Here is a 25019-nt window from a genome sequence, read left to right on the forward strand (position 1 = left end):
TAAACGACCTGAATAGGAACAGACCACAGCTCTGATTTAGGAGATCTTGCTGAGCAACAATTGCTGAATAGGTTTAACAAAAAGCATCTTTAAAATGAGACTCTCAGAATAAAGAGAAATGATGTACCTCATGTTCAAACATTCTGCAATCCAGACTGACTCTTTTGACTTTCTTAATGTCACACCAGCAAAGCCTTGTACCCTGATGCTAAATGGCTACTAAGCTACATTTGAAACATTCAGCACTTTTCTCTAACTTAGAGGCTGCACTGTCTGCTGCTCAGCAACAGTTAAGGAGACTGGCTTCAAAGTGTTTGAATAATGCATTGTTTCCTTGTTAACAAAGTGAACCATTATGTTGCATATATCACAAACAGGCAGTGTTGGGCAAGCTACTTTAAAAAAGTAACTAGTAATAGTTATAGTTACTGCTCTCACAAAAGTAGCTAGTTACTTTAATAGTTACTCAATTATAAAAGTAACTAGACATAAGTTACTTTACTTTAAAAATAATAACAACAAAAATATGCACTGTATGAATGTGTGTATCCTGCTGTTCAGCTGGACTTATGTCCGAGTCATTTGAGGGGTCACGAGAGTGGAACAGTGCTATGTAAATGCTGCCAATTCACCATATACACTATTTCTATCTCCTTCCCTCCGTCCTCTCCATGACCTTTGAACTGAAGCTAGTTTTGGGTTATTTGGGGAGTTTAAACTGTAATACTGTCGTCCAGGGTGTGGTCCGTTTGCGTTAGTCAGCAATACACAGAAGGATTGTGGGCACTTTAGTTTCACCCGGTCACTTTCCAGTACCTCTTCAATCAAATTAACACACAAAGGAAAAACCCAAGAAGTTTGACTTTAAAAAAACAAAGAAGATCAATCAACCAATGGTTTGTTTGAATAATTTAGATTGTTTTTGTTTCCCAACAAAAACCAAGAATCATTCATTTGATTTCAATTGCATTGAAATCTGAGACGCAGGTGATGATAAACATGTCTGTAACCATGCTGCCACTTTCTGAGTTTCACGCCATGCCAGCCTGAATATACTCTATGCAAGTACTACGGTATATTGAATAGTGCTATATATATTATACTCTGTAATCTTAACTATATCTGATAGCTCAAGCCCTCCTTTCCTTAGTCTTCCTTTAAAACAACAGAGGATGAATGTCTTATCAGCAAATAGTGCTGTTGAGTACATGTTAGGTTTGTAAGTTTGCGTCCATGTGAAAGAGAAACATGATAAGTGGTGTCCCGTTCCATTAAACACCTGTTGTTCCCATAACCAGAAAAAGAGTGATGGTACTTTTCCCAATAAATCATGTCGCTAAGACTAGGCTCCTCACTTTGAAGCATTCCTAAATCAAATCTGTGCAAAAGTTAAAGTTTATTGAACAAAATAACAGAAACAAACAATAACCAAAGCAGGACTATAGGGTCAACAGGAAGGAGCAGGTTCAGCCCGTTGGTCATCCACACACCAGGTGCCGTGAATACCTGATCATGTGATCATTGAATGATATACAACTGTGTGTGCATTCAAACAAATAAGTAGAACACCAGGAATAATAAGCAACGGCTCAAATCTGTGGATCGAAATGTAATAATAATGCATCATCAATTTTATTTACTAAATGTATTTAAAAAAGGTGTAGAAATGATTCCTTTGATTAACCCCTGGAGCGACCAGTGTGAATATGTAACATTCATGAGAATAAAGGTTAGACAAAAGGACTTCTGTTCACACACATATACAAGTTCACATCTGTGTCTTTATTGTTATCAAGTGAACAAAACAGGCGAACACGTAACATCTCTGCTGCTAAGGACAAGTTGTGCGAGATGCACAAACTGAGGGATAAGTATCTGAACACTTCTTATCGTTCCACTTCTTTAGCGCTGACCAGTTGGTGTGTACACAGTGTTCTCCTCCTTGGTTGTTTGGTTCTCCTTGATTCCAAAAGAAAAACCTGGCTGCAGAGCCATCAGACCACATCCAACTTCCTTGTTCGTGGATGTCACTGAGTCCGATCCATGTTGGTCCCTCAGCAGGGTCAGAGCTTTTGATCAGGGTTTTGACAAAATCCTCTTCCGCTTGGCTGTGGATAGACAGCAGGTTGGCTTCCTGGGACACACACTGGAGCTCTGCACGAGCCCAGGTCGTCTGTGTGCCGATGTACTTGTAGCAGCGGCCGTCGAAGGATGTCCAGAGTGAGGGACAGCTGCCTTGCCGTAGCTCCGTTTCAGGGTCATCTGAAGAATACAAAGCAACCGGAGCCAGGCCTAACAGGAAGAGGGAAACCAGCATGATGATGTTATATTGTACTTTTAGAATCTACGTCCAGTGGAAGTGTAGGATCTATAGTTTGATAGATATTACGAAGATGATTTGAGGTCTCGCCAGGAGAACGTGATTATACTACGTCTTTCCCCCTATTCATTTCTATTGACGGCAGCGTCCATGCAAAGTTAGCTTCAACCCTCACGACGTTTTCGTATTTCCCATAATTAGAAGTTGCCAGTAGTAAACTGTGTACACCCTGGAGGTTTACGGGATACGAAACACAGTGGTGTTATCACTTATAAAACATATCATTAATAAATGGGTGAAAACTGCTTGTGTCCATAATGGGCAGCATTAATATATACCCACATGCCAGCTAAGGTCAGAAGAGCTTTATTTAACAGCTGCTCTTATGTCTCTGACCCCTCCTGTTGTTCATTGATAAGCCTGAAACATGCACTTGTCAAGGTTCAGAGGCACATTTTGCTAATCTGGCAGTAGCCATCGATCATCTTAAGATAAGATAAGATAAGATACTTTATTGATCCCAAGTTGGGAAATGTTTTTGTTACAGCAGCATGTACTACTTTGTTCTACTCCACTACAATTCAGAGGTTAACCTGGTATTTTCACTCCACATTTATTTGAGTTACTTTGCAGATTCTGATTAATGATGTGAAATATAAACAACCCTTAAATCAGACTTTAGTTACACCTGAGTCAAATTCAGGAAAGGAGATGCAATTAACTATGCAATATATTGGACGTTAAGTCAGTGCATGACATTAAGGATTTTGGGAGTTGGCCCTGTGGGCCATCTAAGCTAATTTACAGATGGCCCTGAGCCCAATACAGATTGCCCTGAAAAATGCGCACGGACAAAATTGCACGAAGGGTTTGGGGGGCCTCACCCTAGAACATTTAGATGTTAGCAGGTCTTAGATGCTGTCTGGTGCATTCTCTAGACTGAATTATAAGATGAACCACCACAATATTATATTCTACAATTTCAATTTTATTCTTCATTTCACTTGTTTGTTTGCTCTTGTTTGTGTTTGCTCTCTTGCATGTCCTGCATAGCTATAAGAAATACTTCAGTTGTTGGTCAAGACACTTTCCATCTGATGAAGGCAAATGCCTTCCCAGATGGAAAAAAGTAGAAAACATTACATTCAGTTGTAACTGTCAAAACAAACATTATTTACACTATTATGGCCCCTGTTCAAAATGTTTGTAATGTTATCTGCTGTAAGTTGGTCGAACGAATGCCTCCTCATCCGGAAGCTGACCGAGCAGACCCGAGCAGCAGTCGAGAGGAGCCGAGCGCATCCGCGAAGCACACAAAATGGTGACGTCGGAGTTCCCGTTAGCCGGCAAATCTAAATCTCTTCGGTGTAAATAATTTCCCTTTAGCGCAATACCGCTTCAGTTGCGCCACTTATGTGACAGACAAGAATAGTCAATTCTAATGTGTAACACTTAATGTGGAGAAAGAGATGTGCTGTATGGGTTGATTGTGCGTTGATCTGTTGGTAATGCCTCGGGGTTCTGGTGGGCATGTAAACAAATGCATAATGCTGCGCTATACTTTGTGGCCTCACCCGGTTGCATAGCAACACTTATTGTTTAGGTGTCTTTTAATAAGCAGGTAGTCATATCATTAGCTAGAACTAGCTGGATCTGATCCATATGGACATAAACGAGAGTGAAGTCTAATCTGACGGGAGAGAGAGATCAGCTGCTGCTGACGAGTCGACACGCAGCTCTGCATGATCACATGCAGCGGTGAACGGACAAAACACAAACTCCAGGTTAGAATATCACACGTAGCTATTTTAATCACCTCTCAAACTACCGTAACTAGTTATAGATATGTTTAGTTTTACTGTCGGGTCACTCATTACTGGATCCACGAGCTGCATGATACTGGCATAATAGATTGCCCGATCGGGCAACCAGCAGGTGAGGCTTCATGGCCCGAGCTAAATACTAGATGGCCCCGGGCCATCGGGCAGTCCTTAATGTCGAGCCCTGCGTTAAGACTTTGTCAGACTTCATATTTATACAGGTGATATACACCTGAACATCAGCAGGAGAGGACTCTTTAAAGTAGAGACACTACATTCTGATATACACCTGAACATCAGCAGGAGAGGACTCTTTAAAGTAGAGACACTACATACTGATATACACCTGAACATCAGCAGGAGAGGATTCTTTAAAGTAGAGACACTACATACTGATATACACCTGAACATCAGCAGGAGAGGACTCTTTAAAGTAGAGACACTACATACTGATATACACCTGAACATCAGCAGGAGAGGACTCTTTAAAGTAGAGACACTACATACTGATATACACCTGAACATCAGCAGGAGAGGACTCTTTAAAGTAGAGACACTACATACTGATATACACCTGAACATCGGCTGGAGAGGACTTTTTAAAGTAGAGACACTACATACTGATATACACCTGAACATCGGCTGGAGAGGACTTTTTAAAGTAGAGACACTACATACTGATATACACCTGAACATCAGCAGGAGAGGACTCTTTAAAGTAGAGACACTACATACTGATATATACCTGAACATCAGCTGGAGAGGACTTTTTAAAGTAGAGACACTACATACTGATATACACCTGAACATCAGCAGGAGAGGACTTTTTAAAGTAGAGACGCTACATACTGATATACACCTGAACATCAGCAGGAGAGGACTCTTTAAAGTAGAGACACTACATACTGATATACACCTGAACATCAGCAGGAGAGGACTCTTTAAAGTAGAGACACTACATACTGATATGCACCTGAACATCAGCAGGAGAGGACTCTTTAAAGTAGAGACACTACATACTGATATACACCTGAACATCAGCAGGAGAGGACTCTTTAAAGTAAAGACACTACATGCTGATATACACCTGAACATCAGCAGGAGAGGACTCTTTAAAGTAAAGACACTACATACTGATATACACCTGAACATCAGCAGGAGAGTACTCTTTAAAGTAGAGACACTACATATTGATATACACCTGAACATCAGCAGGAGAGGACTCTTTAAAGTAAAGACAATACATACTGATATACACCTGAACATCAGCAGGAGAGGACTCTTTAAAGTAAAGACACCACATACTAATATACACCTGAACATCAGCAGGAGATAACTCTTTAAAGTAGAGACACTACATACTGATATACACCTGAACATTAGCAGGAGAGGACTCTTTAAAGTAGAGACGCTACATACTGATATACACCTGAACATCAGCAGGAGAGGACTCTTTAAAGTAGAGACACTACATACTGATATACACCTGAACATCAGCAGGAGAGGACTCTTTAAAGTAGAGACGCTACATACTGATATACACCTGAACATCAGCAGGAGAGGACTCTTTAAAGTAGAAACGCTACATACTGATATACACCTGAACATCAGCAGGAGAGGACTCTTTAAAGTAGAGACACTACATACTGATATACACCTGAACATCAGCAGGAGAGGACTCTTTAAAGTAGAGACACTACATACTGATATACACCTGAACATCAGCAGGAGAGGACTCTTTAAAGTAGAGATGCTACATACTGATATACACCTGAACATCAGCAGGAGAGGACTCTTTAAAGTAGAGACGCTACATACTGATATACACCTGAACATCAGCAGGAGAGGACTCTTTAAAGTAGAAACACTACATAGTGATATGCACCTGAACATCAGCAGGAGAGGACTCTTTAAAGTAGAGACACTACATACTGATATACACCTGAACATCAGCAGGAGAGGACTCTTTAAAGTAGAGATGCTACATACTGACTGATATACACCTGAACATCAGCAGGAGAGGACTCTTTAAAGTAGAGACACTACATACTGATATACACCTGAACATCAGCAGGAGAGGACTCTTTAAAGTAGAGATGCTACATACTGATATACACCTGAACATCAGCAGGAGAGGACTCTTTAAAGTAGAGACACTACACACTGATATACACCTGAACATCAGCAGGAGAGAACTCTTTAAAGTAGAGACACTACATACTGATATACACCTGCACATCAGCAGGAGAGGACTCTTTAAAGTAGAGACGCTACATACTGATATACACCTGAACATCAGCAGGAGAGGACTCTTTAAAGTAGAGACACTACATACTGATATACACCTGAACATCAGCAGGAGAGGACTCTTTAAAGTAGAGACGCTACATACTGATATACACCTGAACATCAGCAGGAGAGGACTCTTTAAAGTAGAAACGCTACATACTGATATACACCTGAACATCAGCAGGAGAGGACTCTTTAAAGTAGAGACACTACATACTGATATACACCTGAACATCAGCAGGAGAGGACTCTTTAAAGTAGAGACACTACATACTGATATACACCTGAACATCAGCAGGAGAGGACTCTTTAAAGTAGAGATGCTACATACTGATATACACCTGAACATCAGCAGGAGAGGACTCTTTAAAGTAGAGACGCTACATACTGATATACACCTGAACATCAGCAGGAGAGGACTCTTTAAAGTAGAAACACTACATAGTGATATGCACCTGAACATCAGCAGGAGAGGACTCTTTAAAGTAGAGACACTACATACTGATATACACCTGAACATCAGCAGGAGAGGACTCTTTAAAGTAGAGATGCTACATACTGACTGATATACACCTGAACATCAGCAGGAGAGGACTCTTTAAAGTAGAGACACTACATACTGATATACACCTGAACATCAGCAGGAGAGGACTCTTTAAAGTAGAGATGCTACATACTGATATACACCTGAACATCAGCAGGAGAGGACTCTTTAAAGTAGAGACACTACACACTGATATACACCTGAACATCAGCAGGAGAGAACTCTTTAAAGTAGAGACACTACATACTGATATACACCTGCACATCAGCAGGAGAGGACTCTTTAAAGTAGAGACGCTACATACTGATATACACCTGAACATCACCAGGAGAGGACTCTTTAAAGTAGAGACGCTACATACTGATATAAATATTTACCTGCGACTCCATCGTAGATGTACGGCTGGTCGTGGTCGAATCCCAAACACTCTGCCATTTTCCTGTGAGTATCGTGATCGGCTTTCATGTGATCCTCCTTCCCTGAAACACACACACACACACACACACACACACACACACACACACACACACACACACACACACACACACACACACACACACACACACACACACACACACACACACACACACACACACACACACACACACACACACACACACACACACACACACACACACACACACACACACACACACACACACACACACACACACACACACCCCCACACACACACACACACACACACACACACACACGTGAGGAATTATTTTATTAGTGTCTGATTTAATTTACAGATCAATCTATGAATAATATACCAAAGATACTATACGGTACTATCCACTTCTTTATATTATATACTATTACACAAAAGTGTTTTCTATAATCTATCCTTTAAAATACAACACCATATTATACTGTACTCTATACTATAATTTACACTACTGTTTTAAACATTTCTATTGTATACTTTAGTATAAACGACTACTATACTATATTATAATGTGTGTGTGTGTGTGTGTGTGTGTGTGTGTTTACTGTAGTTCAGCACGAACCCCCCATTCGAGATCTTGAACACAATCATCATGCAGGTTGGACACGTCTCGTAGAAATTCACAGACCCGGTCTCATTGTAGGGAACGAAGACTCCATCAACCTCCATCTCTGACACACGCACACACACACACACACACACACACACACACACACACACACACACACACACACACACACACACACACACACACACACACACACACACACACACACACACACACACACACACACACACACACACACACACACACACACACACACACACTGTGAATATGCTGTTTTATCTTTCTAAAATAAACAAAATGTGTGTGTGTGTGTGTGTGTGTGTGTGTGTGTGTGTGTGTGTGTGTGTGTGTGTGTGTGTGTGTGTGTGTGTGTGTGTGACTCACTGCCTTCGATGGGGTGCATTGTTTGGTTGGGGTTGTGCAGGAGCTCCATGGATATGTTGATGTGGTAGTTGAGGACCTTGTTGTCGCTAAAACACACACCAGTTAGAAATACACAACATATACACACTACACACTACACACTACACACCAGAGAACTACAATAAATATATACATTATTACTTTTTTTTATATTTCCAGTTTTGTTTATACGTACATTCATTATTTATTTTGTTATTTTATTTCAATTATATTTTTCAGTCATTATTTATTATTATTAAAATTGCTTTTTATATTTATACGTTTCTATTAACAAATTATTATTATTCAAATTATAATTTTCTATATATATTTTATACTAATATTTCACATTTACTTTTCTGTGATTTATTATTATTATATATTACATATTGAATCTATAATTTCCTTCTCTTCATATTTCCACATTTGTATTTATTTGTATTTATATGTGTTATTTCTGACCTGAAGAGGTTCTTCTCGGTGAACATCAGGGTCTGATTGTCCTCCTGAAGTCTCATCTCTACTCGGGAGCTGCTGAGGTTCTTCAGGATGTCCTGACCCTCTTGGTGGTCCGACACCGCCCAGACCAGAACCCAGTCCCCCAAAACCTGTAGACCAGCAGGAAATATTCAACATAGCTCAAATGTTTTATGGTCTTATTTTAACAATGTGATCACATGACTCCTTCTGACTGACTAGAATGAGTTGTTGAAATGTTGACTAATAAAATAAAAAAATAAAATTGACCAAAGAAAAAAGTTGTCTAAAAAAAGGCCTCCCACAGGGATCTGTACTCGGACCACTTTAGTTTTGTCTAAAATAGGATTTTACTTCCTCTCATCTTCAAACATATCTTTTTCCCTTTACCTGTGAGGCACCGTAAAATAAATTATGGGTCTCACCTGCTGCAGGTTGTCTTCGGCGAGCATCTGCAGGACCTGGCACTGATCGGGGTCCGCAGGCTTTTGATCCGTGTGATTGTGATGGTGATGGTGATGGTGATGGTGATCTTGATGGTGGTCTGGCTTCGCGTTAGCAACAGCTAGCAGCAGCAGCAGCAGCGCTCCCTTTAAGACTTTCATCCTGAGACGCAAATCAAAAAACCAAAGCACCCTCTGGTATCTGTGAAGACACTGATCGAGGAGACGGCTGAACGGTTTATATACCGAGCTCCAGAGACCCCGAGAGCCCGAGCCGGTCCAAAGTCTGTGTGCTCAGTGTTATTGAACTGTGATCCAACTCCAACTGGCCCACTTCATTAATGTTTAAAAATATATAAAGCACAGTGAGAGAGAACAGAGAACCACTGAAGATATTACAAAACATCTTAATAACGTTTAGTTCTTTATTTGTGTATTAAATATTATTTTAAAATGTTTTATATCTGTATGGTTTCTGAAGCTGCAGCGTGTTTCTAGTGATGGAAGTGATCTGGACCGATGCAGCACGTTTGTCCCTGCAGGCCACCGTAGAAACAGTTTTAAGATTATTGTTTTTTTATTACTTATATCATAATAAAATATTCAATCTTAAATAGTTAAATCAAGTAAAATAATGATTTATTACAAAAACTGTGAAATAAAATATTTTTGCAGCACACATGTTTTATAGTACCTCAATTTATTGTACAGACAGTATTACTCTTATTAACATCTTCTAGTGTTTAATTATCTCGTGGAATAAATGGGTTAATAGAAGGATTAAGCAACGTTAACATATCTCACGATAAAAACATCGGTGATGAAAGCTGCCGGTTAAAGTCTAACGCACAAACACACCAACGTCCGCCCACACACTGATAAACACACACACACACACACACACACACACACACACACACACACACACACACACACACACACACACACACACACACACACACACACACACACACACACACACACACACACACACACACACACACACACACACACACACACACACACACACACACACTCAAACAATTAACCAAGGCCGGATTAGTACCTCCAGGGGCCCCTGGGCACTGAGCACTCATGGCCCCCCCTCAACCCACGTACCGACAAGTAACACCACGCCTACCCAATCCTACCAACATGACCAATATTTAGAATTTTCAGTCAATCTGGCATGCCAAATCGTACTCCTATTTTTCTAAAGCAGGGACACAGCCACATAGTTCAACCAAAGTAGGTCTAGACTTTTGCCCTTTCAGTCAAAAATCACAAGACAAAGATAAATTATATTACATGTTACTTGTTAGACGCTTTTAGCCAAAGTGACTTACATACTCAATACTGTGGGCAATCCCCACAGGAGCACTTTGGGGTGAAGTGTCTTGGCCCCCCCCAGACCAAGGCTCTATCCACTGCGCCACACGCCTCCCACAGATACAATGGATAAGATCTCAAGACAGTGTATGACTCAAGAAGACCTAGGTAATATCACTCAAAACCTCAGAGCAGCACCCCACTTAATGCCAAAATATGACTGGCTGGCTGTACCAGTACACGAGGAGTTCTATTTGAGCACATACATAGTGAGACCTACAGTACAGAGATAGTTTAGAAAATAAATTAATTTGACCCTATAGAAAAGCTGTGTTATTGATGGTGAAGATTGAGTGTCATTTAAAACAATGTATGATGAGTGAGGTTGTGCCCGAAAAAAAAAAAAAAAAGGAAAACATTTTTTTTTTTTTTTATCTTGTCACTGAGGGCCCTCTTTGCTCAAGGGCCCCTGGGCACTTGCCCATGTTGCCCATATGGTTAATCCGGCCTTGCAATTAACCCTTATGACTGGTTTTGGCGTCAAAAAATAAATGACTGTTTGTTTTAGATCAGATATCTACGGAAGAGGATCAGGGCCACATGTGAACCTTTTTGAGGTTTGACCATTTTTTTGTCTGGTTCAAATCATAGGTTCAAATTCAAAATGTATCGAAAAAATTTAATTCGGAAAAAGAAATAACAAAGATCACAATTGGCCATAGATGATCATTTTGAATGAAGACTTTTACTGTAACAGAGTAACACTCTATGGGCTCAGAACAGTCTCATAATACACACATGCACACAGAAGGAATCACACTTGTGTTTTTCAATGCACACACAAATGTGTTCCGTTTCAGATGCATGTAAATAAAATCAAAATACAGAAAAAAGTTTTACATATGTATTTTTGATCCACACATATTTGTTTTCCATTTAAAACCTCTGAACCTGCAAACACAACCCGCTTTCTGTGCACGGGTCGCTGTGCATTCGTGTGTGGGTTTTTTGAGACTCCCCTGATGCTCACCCGATTCGTACTTGTAATTTTTCTCATCTATAGCCAATCAGATGTCTCCTCCAGTCTAAGCCAATCACATGAGCGCGCCCCCACGAGGGTAGATTTCTTGCGTTCATGACGTAGCGCTTCATGTACGCATTTTGCGCATTACGGAGCTGACAGGTCCATGGAGCTAAACTCAGGACACCTCCACTCTCAGTTTTCGAACAGGAAATGCACGCAAATACAAACCTTTATATTATTAAGGTACAGCGTCACTTTCCGAACCATTGATGAATGCTTGTGTGTACAAACGGCAGGCAAAACCGTTTTAAATGTGTGTTTCCTGTATGGCGAATACAGCTGCTTTATTTATGTCTGCATGAAGTTGTTGTGAGTGTGGAGGGAGCAGCTACAGGTTAGCTTAGCCTAATCGATCAGTGCACTATGAAGCCAGTGCTAGACAGTGAACTGTCAACGGGGGGAGCCCCGCCGGTCATTATCGGCCGATATTCACTCTAAATAGTTTGATCGGTGCTCTCTATGAAGGCCGATCAGGAGAGCTGGATCTGATCGATATGGACATAAACGCGAGTGAAGTGTAACCGGACACGAGGGAGCGATCAGATCAGCTGCTGAGTCTGACGGAGACACGTAGCTCTGCATGACCACCTGATGCTCCGCCCTCTGTTTAGAAAAAAAATGCGCATATGAAGCGTCATGAACACAATAAATCTACCCCTCGTGTGGGCGCGCTCATGTGATTGGCTTAGACTGGAGGAGACATCTGATTGGCTATAGATGAGAGAAATTACAAGTACGAATCGGCTGACCGTCAGGGGAGTCTCAAAAAACCCACACACGAATGCACAGCGATCCGTGCACAGAGAGCGGGTTGTGTTGCAGGTTCAGAGGTTTTCAATGGAAAACAAATATGTGTGGATCAAAAATACACATTTAAAACTTTTTTTGTATTTCTATTTTATTAACATGTTTATAAAACGGAACACATTTGTGTGTGCATTGAAAAACACAAGTGTGGATCATTTTGCGGATCATGAAATACAAGTTTGAATCCTTCTGTGTGCACGTGTGTATTATGAGACTGTTCTGAGCCCATAATACTCTGGTACTTCTACTTTTACTTAAGTACAAGACCTGAGTACTTCTACTTTTACTTTTGGTAGGCTACTTTAACTATATTTTGATGATGATACTTTTCTACTTTTATGAGTTTAACATCCAGATCTTTAAAGGCCGTTTCCTCTCATGCACCAAACTGAACACACTCACCCCTCTTTACGTCTGAAGCTGTTTGCACCAATCACACACTCACTCATACACACTTTAAAACATGCAGGGAATGACTTTTTATGCCAGTATTTTCATATATTTAGTGACTATAGTGTTTAATATTCATATAGAGCGTATCTTAACCTGTCCTCTGATCAAATCCCTCAAATCCAAAAGTCGACCCACTTATCTTTATTGGGACATATTCCAAACTTGTGCAAGACACGTAAAGGAGTTTAGGGAACTTTGTCTTTGATCCTAAAAACATAGAGAAAATGCATTTTCTTTAATAGCTGTGGGCAGTACTTCAGAGTAATACAAAGCTATCCATGATCCCCTCTGTGAAACACTCTGGCTCTAATATGTCAACATGAAACAAGAATATGAACCCGGCTTCATCACACGTCCCTGTTTCTGTGGATAGATAATTCATCTTAATCAAACCCATTTCAGAAAACTTGCAAACAATACTTTTCCTAATGAACAAAATGAACTGGAGAAGATTCATGGAGACATCTGTTGGCTCAGTGTTTAACCCTGTAGGGCTGTCTGTATTAGCATCGAAGCTAACGGTGAATAAAGGAACTAGAGTTTACCTGTAGTGTAACAGCAGAGGTGGAAAGTAAAATGTTGTGCTCAAGGACTGTTTTGTCATATTTGTACTTTAATTGAGTATGTAATCGATAGATAGAATGGGAGGGATGAAACCCTCTTTAATGGTCTCACATGCAGAGCACACAGCACACAGTGAAATGTGTTCTCTGCTTTTAACCCATCCTAGCACCAGGAGTCTAGAAGCAGGAGTCTAGCACCAGGAGTCTAGAACCATCAGTCTAGCACCAGGAGTCTAGAACCATCAGTCTAGTACCAGGAGTCTAGAACCATCAGTCTAGTACCAGGAGTCTAGTACCAGGAGTCTAGAACCAGGAGTCTAGTACCAGGAGTCTAGCACCAGGAGTCTAGCACCAGGAGTCTAGAACCATCAGTCTAGCACCAGGAGTCTAGAACCATCAGTCTAGCACCAGGAGTCTAGAACCATCAGTCTAGCACCAGGAGTCTAGAACCATCAGTCTAGCACCAGGAGTCTAGCACCAGGAGTCTAGAACCATCAGTCTAGTACCAGGACTCTAGAACCAGGAGTCTAGAACCAGGAGTCTAGTACCAGGAGTCTAGAACCATGAGTCTAGTACCAGGAGTCTAGAACCATCAGTCTAGCACCAGGAGTCTAGAACCATCAGTCTAGCACCAGGAGTCTAGTACCAGGAGTCTAGAACCAGGAGTCTAGAACCAGGAGTCTAGTACCAGGAGTCTAGAACCAGGAGTCTAGAACCATCAGTCTACCACCAGGAGTCTAGAACCATCAGTCTAGCACCATCAGTCTAGTACCAGGAGTCTAGTACCAGGAGTCTAGTACCAGGAGTCTAGAACCAGGAGTCTAGTACCAGGAGACTAGAACCAGGAGTCTAGTACCAGGAGTCTAGAACCATCAGTCTAGCACCAGGAGTCTAGCACCAGGAGTCTAGCACCAGTAGCAGTGGGCAGCTATTGCACAGCACCTGGGAAGCGATTGGAGTGAGGGGGAAGGGGGTTGTCCGGTGCCTTGCTCAAGGGCACCACGGCAGGCCCAGGAGGTGAACTGGGACCTCTCCAGTAGCAATCCACACTCCATATTTAGGTCTGTTTGGGGACTTGAACAGGCGACCCTACGGCTCCCAGTCCAAGCCCCTACTGACTGAGCCACTGTCAGAGTATGTCATGTAATGTTACTTTATACTTCGACTGCACATATACAAATATGCTGATATAGAATAATGCAGTATTGTACTACGAAGCTACACAGTATTTAAAGTATGTAAAGTTGGTCCACATTGAGAAAACTAGAAAACTGTTACTTAACCACTGACTGAGCCTCATCGGGCTGCTCAGCCTTTAAAGCAGCTCATTGCTTTTCCCTCCTATTTGCACTCAACCCTCCATCTTTTTCCAAAGATGGGCAACAGATATCTGACTCACCTCTGTGCGGGGGTGTAAGGGTTTTGAAGGTTTAGCTGTGGTTGCATTATTACTTTACTATGCTGATGGGTTGAGTATTAATCATTCACTGATTCTGATGAATTGTCCTTGGGCACCAACACATACAAATCCATCCAGCTCTTTCCGAGATTGAGTCACAGCCCGAACTCTGACATATCGTCCAAAAGTCCATTATTAGTTAGGTAAGAGTTTCAAATGCTGCATTAAATGATGGGAGAAACCTCGGAGGATCCCTCTCAGGGTGAAAGTAGAAGTACTCAGATCTTGTACTTGAGTAAAAGTAGAAGTACTCAGATCTTGTACTTGAGTGAAAGTAGAAGTACTCAGATCTTGTACTTGAGTAAAAGTAGAAGTACTCAGGTCTTGTACTTGAGTAAAAGTAGAAGTACTCAGATCTTGTTCTTGAGTGAAAGTAGAAGTACTCAGATCTTGTACTTGGTTAAAAGTAGAAGTACTCAGATCTTGTACTTGAGTAAAAGTAGAAGTACTCAGATCTTGTACTTGAGTAAAAGTAGAAGTACTCAGATCTTGTACTTGAGTAAAAGTACTAGTCCCAGAGTGTAGGAATACTCTGTTTCAGTAAAAGTCCTGCATTCAAAATGTTCCTCAAGTAAAAGTAGAAAAGTATTCTCATCAGAATATAGTGAAAGACAGTAAAAGTAGTGATTGTTTGATTGGTCCATTTCAGAATAATAGATATGATATGTTTTATAATGATTGATCATGAAAGTGTTCTCAAAGCTGGTAAAGGTGCAGCTAGTCTGAATGACTTTGTATACTGCAGGGTAGCTGGTGGATTTACTCCAGGTGGAACTAAAGTCTGATTTAACACTTGATTATATTTCACATCATTCATCCACATCTGTGAAGTAACTAAAGGTATTAAATACATGTAGTGGAGGAGAAGTACACCATGTACCTCTGAACTGTAGAGGAAGTAGAAGTACACAGGAGCAGAACATGGAAATACTCAAGTAAAGTAAAAGTACCTCCAAATAGATGTACTTGTCCGATAACAAAGTAGGTTTGAATCTGGAAGTTTTCCACTAAGACAGCTTTTTGTAAGTTTAGCAGTTTAGCTTTTAAGTATTAGCAGTTTGTTGTTCAGGAGTCACTTCAGGTAAATCCAGAGGGACAAAAGTACACATGGGGAAATGCTGTCCTGGCAAACAAACCCACGAGGTTACCCAGGGTGCCATTCACCTAACAGGAAGTGACCGTTCAATTGTTTACATCTGTTCAGAAAACACAAGGCTACCACCTGGAGTCAGGTTTCTTTAATACGTCCTTTAGAAACTAGTGAAGTTTCTAACTTCACCAAACTCCAGGTGTTCAAGCTATGACTTCATCATGTCTGATGATACCCATAATGTCTGTGTCTGAGAGGAAGCTGTTGCCTGAGTCAGAAGGTGATGGGTTCAATCAGTTATCATGTTGATTTATCCTAGTGTGTGCTGCTTGTTAAATGTGTGTGTGATCTCACTGCTGTAGTGGAGAAGAGCTTCAACTCAAAGTTCTCAAGTGCAGCCTTGAGAAACCCTTTTGTGAACCAATTGGCTGCAAAGCTGCAAAGCTTCATAAGGCCCATCACTACCTTTAGCTTCTTTCAGGAACACCCACCATGCCAAAATAAATCCAGACTTTTCTCAAAGTCTCTCCGGCTCAGCTGACCCTCGTTAAGCTTCATTAACACCTTGGCTCTCTCTCTCTTCCCTTTACCCACTCAAAACAAGACATGCAAACATATCCCACCTTCACAGCTCCCTTAAAACATGGTTCACTGAGAACTGCACACACTCGGCTGTGTTGGATATGGAGTGTGTGTGTGTGTGTGTGTGTGTGTGTTACATGCTGTGTTACATGTTGTGTTACATGGTGTGTTACATGTTGGGTTACATGTTGTGTTACATGGTGTGTTACATGGTGTGTTACATGTTGTGTTGCATGTTGTGTTACATGTTGTGTTGCATGTTGTGTTACATGTTGTGTTACATGTTGTGTTACATGTTGTGTTGCATGGTGTGTTACATGTTGTGTTACATGTTGTGTTACATGTTGTGTTACATTGTGTGTTGCATGCTGTGTTACATGTTGTGTTACATGTTGTGTTACATGCTGTGTTACATGTTGTGATACATGTTGTGTTACATGTTGTGTTACATGCTGTGTTACATGTTGTGTTACATGTTGTGTTACATGTTGTGTTACATGTTGGGTTACATGTTGTGTTACATGTTGTGTTACATGTTGTGTTACATGTTGGGTTACATGTTGTGTTACATGTTGTGTTGCATGCTGTGTTACATGTTGTGTTACATGTTGTTTTACATGTTGTGTTACATGTTGTGTTACATGTTGTGATACATGTTGTGTTACATGTTGTGTTACATGTTGTGTTACATGTTGTGATACATGTTGTGTTACATGTTGTGTTACATGTTGTGATACATGTTGTGTTACATGTTGTGTTACATGTTGTGATACATGTTGTGTTACATGTTGTGTTACATGTTGTGATACATGTTGTGTTACATGTTGTGTTACATGTTGTGATACATGTTGTGTTACATGGTGTGTTACATGTTGTGTTGCATGTTGTGTTACATGTTGTGATACATGGTATGTTACATGTTGTGTTACATGTTGTGATACATGTTGTGATACATGTTGTGTTACATGTTGTGTTACATGTTGTGATACATGTTGTGTTACATGTTGTGTTACATGGTGTGTTACATGCTGTGTTACATGTTGTGATACATGTTGTGTTACATGTTGTGTTACATGTTGTGATACATGTTGTGTTACATGTTGTGTTACATGTTGTGATACATGTTGTGTTACATGTTGTGTTACATGGTGTGTTACATGTTGTGTTGCATGTTGTGTTACATGTTGTGATACATGGTGTGTTACATGTTGTGTTACATGTTGTGTTACATGTTGTGTTACATGTTGTGTTACATGGTGTGTTACATGTTGTGTTACATGTTGTGTTACATGTTGTGTTGCATGCTGTGTTACATGCTGTGTTACATGTTGTGTTACATGGTGTGTTACATGGTGTGTTACATGTTGTGTTACATGTTGTGTTACATGTTGTGTTGCATGCTGTGTTACATGCTGTGTTACATGTTGTGTTACATGCTGTGTTACATGGTGTGTTACATGTTTTGTTACATGTTGTGTTACATGTTGTGTTACATGTTGTGTTACATGTTGTGTTACATGGTGTGTTACATGTTGTGTTACATATTGTGTTACATGTTGTGTTACATGATGTGTTACATGTTGTGATACATGTTGTGTTACATGTTGTGTTACATGTTGTGTTACATGGTGTGTTACATGTTGTGTTACATGGTGTGTTACATGTTGTGTTACATGTTGTGTTAGATGTTGTGTTACATAGTGTGTTACATGTTGTTTTACATGTTGTGTTACATGTTGTGTTACATGGTGTGTTACATGTTGTGTTACATGTTGTGTTACATGTTGTGTTACATGGTGTGTTGCATGTTGTGTTACATGTTGTGATACATGGTGTGTTACATGTTGTGTTACATGTTGTGTTACATGTTGTGTTACATGTTGTGTTACATGGTGTGTTACATGGTGTGTTACATGTTGTGTTACATGTTGTGTTGCATGCTGTGTTACATGCTGTGTTACATGTTGTGTTACATGGTGTGTTACATGGTGTGTTACATGTTGTGTTACATGTTGTGTTGCATGCTGTGTTACATGCTGTGTTACATGTTGTGTTACATGCTGTGTTACATGGTGTGTTACATGTTTTGTTACATGTTGTGTTACATGTTGTGTTACATGTTGTGTTACATGGTGTGTTACATGGTGTGTTACATGTTGTGTTACATATTGTGTTACATGTTGTGTTACATGATGTGTCACATGTTGTGTTACATGGTGTGTTACATGTTGTGTTACATGTTGTGTTAGATGTTGTGTTACATAGTGTGTTACATGTTGTTTTACATGTTGTGTTACATGTTGTGTTACATGATGTGTTACATGTTGTGTTACATGGTGTGATACATGGTGTGTTACATGTTGTGTTACATGGTGTGTTACATGTTGTGTTACATGTTGTGTTACATGTTGTGTTACATGGTGTGTTACATGTTGTGTTACATGGTGTGATACATGTTGTGATCATGGACGTTTCCCCTGGTTTCTGTTGTGTTACTGTGATGTGCTATATGTGACATGTATGTAGTCACGTGTGTTGTTTGCATGTTATTCTTCTCTTTTATCCTCTCGCCTCCATCTACGTGTCTCTCAGCCTTTCTTTATAACTAATGCTGTTGATGTGTTGTGATTTTAAAAAGGTGTCTGTTCTCATCTGGAAATGAGCAATGTTGGCTAAAGCTGCCCATTTCCTGTTTTCGGTGCCAGTTGATCCATGGGGACTGTCCAAGCCACTATACACAGATACACTAAACTAAGTCAAAGGCACAGTATTTGCCCCTGCTGCCCCCTGCTGGAGCTGCTCCTTACTGCAGGGGAAGAGACATTGAACTCACTGCATGTGCTTGAGTCCTCAGCAGGACACTTTAATCAGGTTTTATTTTAGACATGTCCTCTGTTGACGTGACAACTTCAAATGTGTTTCAGGGCTTGTTTTGATAGAGCAGGCCGAATTCAAATGTTAATGTCTTCATGTTTCTCTTATTCAACTCTATTGGAGGTCGTCAGGTTTGACCACAGTAACTACATCACATCACATGCCTCTTGTTCGATTCAAAATCAGATTCAAAGGTAGTATCATCAGATGCTCAGCAGCTACAGAGTAGAAATGGCCATAACATTCCTCTGACCTGAGCTACTATTACACACCTGAACTCTGTAAAGAACATTCATCCTTTTGCATCTTGCTAACTATTTATCTACATATCATATTCCATTTACTTGTGTTTAGACTCTTCTGGCACTATTTATATTTTATTTGTATTAACTTACTTAAATCTCAAAACATTCACTATTTTATCTGTTTTATTTGTTTTATGACCCACCCATACATATTGGAAATGAAATCACGGCTCGAGTCCAAGTGAACATTCATGGGTATTTACTTCCAAGTTGTTCAAATGTTGTCAAGAATGTGGATAAAATACATTTGTTGAAATTAAAAATAACTTGATCTTGAATTGAATCTCTTGCGGACTTTTGATATGACGATAAAAACGAGATGATTGGGCCGTTCTGATGTTCACTGATTTCAAAGTGGATTTATTGAGCTTTATTATTGATGGACATCATATCTTAATAATTCCCATAAAGTGCACATCACAAGTTACCTAAACATGTCTGTTTCATATCTGATTGATTAGATTTGACTGAGTTATGGAGGGTCATTATTTATGCAAAATGAACAAATGTTCTCCGGTTTGAAGTTAGGAACACAAACGGACTTCCTGTTGTTGAAACACCTGCATGCTCCTCTTCTCACACAGTCAGTAAACAGAGTCTGAAAGCCTTTATTTCACACCTTTTATTTGATGTGAATAGAATATAAAGTTGTCCTGAGTCTCTCTTTACTTCCTCAGGTTTAAAATATTGGTGAAAGTCGTTCCTATCTTCAGAAGTCGTTCTTAATGGCCTCCTCTGCAGAGCAGAAGCCACCTGCTGATGGACACAGAGAGGAATACATCAGTTATATTCTACCTATATATTCCTATAATCTCTATTTGATCGTGTCATCAGGTACCGGTCTCAGAGTTGAAGACGAACTCTGGTTCTCCGGAGAACCCGAAGCAGCTCGCCCGCTCCTTGAAATCCTCCAGGTCCGATTCCTTCAGGGCCGAGTTTCTACCTGCAGACAGAAACGAAGAAACAGGAGATAATAAACCCAGAACCACAGATCATTGACATTATCAATAGTGTTGTAGATAACTGAATATACCAGGGACGTCTTTCAAAGGGCTTCAGGTACTGCAGGTACATACACTCCTTAAAGGCCACCAAGGACGGGATTTAAAGTCTCTTCCACCTTTAGAAATGATCTTGGAGTCAAATAAGACTTTCTGACCTCGTAGAAACCAGATTCAGATGCCAGGAAGTACTCTTCTTTTAGCATAACATTATATATAATTTATCTGACGCTTTTATTCAACGAGACTTACAATAAGAGCAAAAACCATAAAGATTCAAACTCTGAACAACAAGGAAAGTGCAGATATATTCACTTCAAGCGAGTCATACCATAGTAAGAGCTGGAGAATCAGAAACAAGGTTTGAATTGGTGTCTATATACGCCGGGATCCGGAGTCATGGATGATCCTGCGGTCCTGTGTCATGGATTGCGACTCCTGGATCTTGAGTCGTTGCTGTGGTCCTGGATCATAAGTCCTGGATGGATATACTCGTGGATTCATCTTCCTATTATACACACACAAAACATTTGGACTACCTATGTTGCAAATGTACTATCTTTTCAATTTACACACGGCATCTATTGCACGACTGTCCGTCCTGGGAGAGGGATCCCTCCTCTGTTGCTCTCCCTGAGGTTTCTCCATGTTCCCCTTTAAACTTTGGGGTTTCTCTGGAAGTGTTTCCTTGTACGATGTGAGGGTCTAAGGACAGAGGGTCTAAGGACAGAGGGTCTGAGGACAGAGGGTCTGAGGACAGAGGGTGTCGTATTGTCATACTGATATTCTGTACAAACTGTGAAGTCCACTGAGACAAATGTAACATTTGTGATATTGGGCTATATAAATAAACATTGATTGATTGATTGAATTAACTCAAAGAGTGCTTCTTTTTTAAAGTGTTTTTGCAATTACTTAGTTGCCAAGTACAGGCGAAAAAGATATATTGCATACAGTATGTCTTTTAATTTGTTTTGTAAAGCACTTTGAATTTTCGCGTACAGAAAATATATACTGTATATAAATAACTTGCCTTGCATAACTGATCCAAACATTCAAAAATGATGGGGGCGGACTGGTCATTGGGAATACTGGGAGTTCAGCACCGAAGTGGGCCGGTCGGCCGGTCGAGTTTCCCGGGCTGATTTTTAGTCCCAGTCCGCCCCTGGCCGATGGTGAACTGGGTTTCCTAACATCATGGTAGTACAGGTTAGGCTTGGGCGGTATCCTTTTTTTCATACCGTCACACCTTGCTGACATCATACCGTGATATACGGTATATGACGGTATGACTTGGGTCGACTTGAGTGAGGTGGCGTTCGGCGGCAAATACATGTTTCGAACGGTATATTATATGTTCGGTATAAAATGCAGCCCGAACCGGTAGACGCTCGCAAAGTGCCGCGACGTGCGCGCAAGTGCAAAACAAGGGCTGCATACAGGACACATTGTGCAAATGGCACATTTTGAGATCGGATACAGGACGCGTTTGTAGATGTCCGACGTTGTTTCCATAGTGAGCTAAGTTAACAATATATCATCATACATAAACATTTTCCGGGAGTAAATACTTGACTTATTGAATAAAGTTTGCTATATTCACTAACTAGTTTGGCAATATTATTCCGTGCATGTGTTAAAAACCTTATTTCCATTTGATTCATTGGATTACTCGCGTGAATGTTTAGCACGTAAATGCTTTCGTTTTTAAAACCGTCCGACCTCGACTACAAAACCATCAACCAGTTGCATAGGATTAAAAAATGTCAACACTCACTCACCCCGTCTTAAACATTCCCAAAGAAGTGCCTCTGTCTCTCGTTGTGCTGGATGAAGTCACTGGCGACGAGTAAACCCCAAATAGTCCCAAACAGGCGCAGAGGCATTTTTCTTTTTTACAAGTTCTCCGAGTTCGGGGCCGGCAAATGCTGCCGCCATCTTGCTCAGCTCAGCTCTGTGCTGAGCTCTGAGAGCGGGAAAGACGGACTGCCCTCCCCTGCCCTCTGCTGGCGCGTGCTGTGCATTACAACCAATGTCGTCCCTGTCAAAACTCTGTGTCAGTGTAATAGAATGAAACGCATCTGTGATTTGGCGCACAGTCTGTGACGTCACGGTATTGAAAATCATACCGACGGTATTTAGAAATACCCTGGTATAACGTAATACCGTCATACCGCCCAAGCCTAGTATAGGTGACATCATGGTGTTCAGTGTTGGCTAACTAATCTTACTTCATAGAAGACTGGTTTGAGTATTAGTGTTGGTAAGCGTCCGAATGTGCTTAAAATGACACAAAGAAGCTCTGAAGCAGTTCCTCAATACTGCCCCATAGTCAAAAACGTATCATTACACTGGAAAATGGTCGCAGGATTTTTTAAATAAATGGGCCCAGAGGGACTGGACCTGCTGGTGCTTCAGAAAGACTGTCTGCAGCAACTTAAAGGAAGTTAAGCAGGTGAGCAAAAACTAAACGTCTGCAGCAGATTCAGTACTTTAGGTTATCAGAATAATCTCCGATGTGTTTCATCTTCCTGTTGATGACCGGGGAGTTTCTGATGGTGCTGTTGACGATGGTGACCAGCAGGCCGTCGCTGCTAGGGAGGAACTGGAACGACTGGGTGATTTTAGCGACTGGAGACAGAAACAGGTAGAATCACTTTTTAAAGAGAACAAATAAAAGAATACTCTGGTGGTCTGAGTCAAAAACCACCGCTAAACTAAAGGTGGCTAATGTTGGGCTATAAAGGAACTACAGCACGGTCACATGACTTCACGTCACCACCGCTAAGCTAAAGGTGGCTAATGTTGGGCTATAAAGGAACTACAGCACGGTCACATGACTTCACGTCACCACCGCTAAGCTAAAGGAGGCTAATGTTGGGCTATAAAGGAACTACAGCACGGTCACATGACTTCACGTCACCACTGCTAAGCTAAAGGTGGCTAATGTTGGGCTATAAAGGAACTACAGCACGGTCACATGACTTCACGTCACCACCGCTAAGCTAAAGGAGGCTAATGTTGGGCTATAAAGGAACTACAGCACGGTCACATGACTTCACGTCACCACCGCTAAGCTAAAGGAGGCTAATGTTGGGCTATAAAGGAACTACAGCACGGTCACATGACTTCACGTCACCACTGCTAAGCTAAAGGTGGCTAATGTTGGGCTATAAAGGAACTACAGCACGGTCACATGACTTCACGTCACCACCGCTAAGCTAAAGGAGGCTAATGTTGGGCTATAAAGGAACTACAGCACGGTCACATGACTTCACGTCACCACCGCTAAGCTAAAGGTGGCTAATGTTGGGCTATAAAGGAACTACAGCACGGTCACATGACTTCACGTCACCACTGCTAAGCTAAAGGTGGCTAATGTTGGGCTATAAAGGAACTACAGCACGGTCACATGACTTCACGTCACCACCGCTAAGCTAAAGGAGGCTAATGTTGGGCTATAAAGGAACTACAGCACGGTCACATGACTTCACGTCACCACTGCTAAGCTAAAGGTGGCTAATGTTGGGCTATAAAGGAACTACAGCACGGTCACATGACTTCACGTCACCACCGCTAAGCTAAAGGAGGCTAATGTTGGGCTATAAAGGAACTACAGCACGGTCACATGACTTCACGTCACCACCGCTAAGCTAAAGGTGACTAATGTTGGGCTATAAAGGAACTACAGCACGGTCACATGACTTCACGTCACCACCGCTAAGCTAAAGGAGGCTAATGTTGGGCTATAAAGGAACTACAGCACGGTCACATGACTTCACGTCACCACCGCTAAGCTAAAGGTGGCTAATGTTGGGCTATAAAGGAACTACAGCACGGTCACATGACTTCACGTCACCACTGCTAAGCTAAAGGTGGCTAATGTTGGGCTATAAAGGAACTACAGCACGGTCACATGACTTCACGTCACCACCGCTAAGCTAAAGGTGGCTAATGTTGAATTGAAATCGAATTGGTCATTCTGGATTCTAGTGATGGACCCAAATCTCCAGAGTGATATGCGATTGAATAACAATGGTATAACTGTCAAAGGGGGGCTTGAAATGTTGAAAACAAAGGAATACAAAGATTGGTTAACTTACAAAACCCTCTTGCTGTCTCGCCGTCAATGGTAACGTTGAAAAGAGAGTGAAAGCA

The 25019-nt window shown here is 41.0% G+C and overlaps 1 protein-coding gene and 1 long non-coding RNA gene across 2 annotated transcripts; both read right to left on the bottom strand.

Moving 5' to 3' along the window:
* Window positions 1-1761: 1761 nt before the first annotated feature.
* Window positions 1762-9533, bottom strand: LOC307027136 (uncharacterized protein). The gene is made up of 6 exons (XM_079695326.1): window positions 9297-9533; window positions 8857-9002; window positions 8377-8462; window positions 7970-8095; window positions 7351-7452; window positions 1762-2292 (listed from the first exon to the last, which is right to left on the bottom strand). Exons 1-6 carry the CDS (start codon window positions 9474-9476, stop codon window positions 1832-1834), a joined length of 1101 nt encoding a protein of 366 aa, XP_079551452.1. The 5' UTR covers window positions 9477-9533; the 3' UTR covers window positions 1762-1831.
* A 10940-nt stretch (window positions 9534-20473) lies between these two features.
* Window positions 20474-21474, bottom strand: LOC307027135. Its single transcript, XR_013804550.1, has 3 exons — window positions 21193-21474; window positions 20699-20803; window positions 20474-20616 (listed from the first exon to the last, which is right to left on the bottom strand). It is a non-coding gene; the product is annotated as an uncharacterized lncRNA (long non-coding RNA).
* Window positions 21475-25019: the final 3545 nt, after the last annotated feature.

Source organism: Notothenia rossii, assembly GCF_949606895.1.
Source record: "Notothenia rossii genome assembly, contig: scaffold_229, whole genome shotgun sequence".
NCBI lineage: Eukaryota > Metazoa > Chordata > Actinopteri > Perciformes > Nototheniidae > Notothenia > Notothenia rossii.

What these genes read in the sequence shown, in the direction of transcription:
- LOC307027136 (XM_079695326.1), bottom strand. Translation starts at nt 9,476, where the DNA reads ATGAAAGTCTTAAAGGGAGCGCTGCTGCTGCTGCTGCTAGCTGTTGCT. An exon ending in CCGAAGACAACCTGCAGCAG is followed by an intron (nt 9,003 to 9,296) that starts GTGAGACCCATA and finishes GCTGGTCTACAG; the next exon opens with GTTTTGGGGGACTGGGTTCT. An exon ending in GGGGTTCGTGCTGAACTACA is followed by an intron (nt 7,453 to 7,969) that starts GTAAACACACAC and finishes TGTGTGTTTCAG; the next exon opens with GGAAGGAGGATCACATGAAA.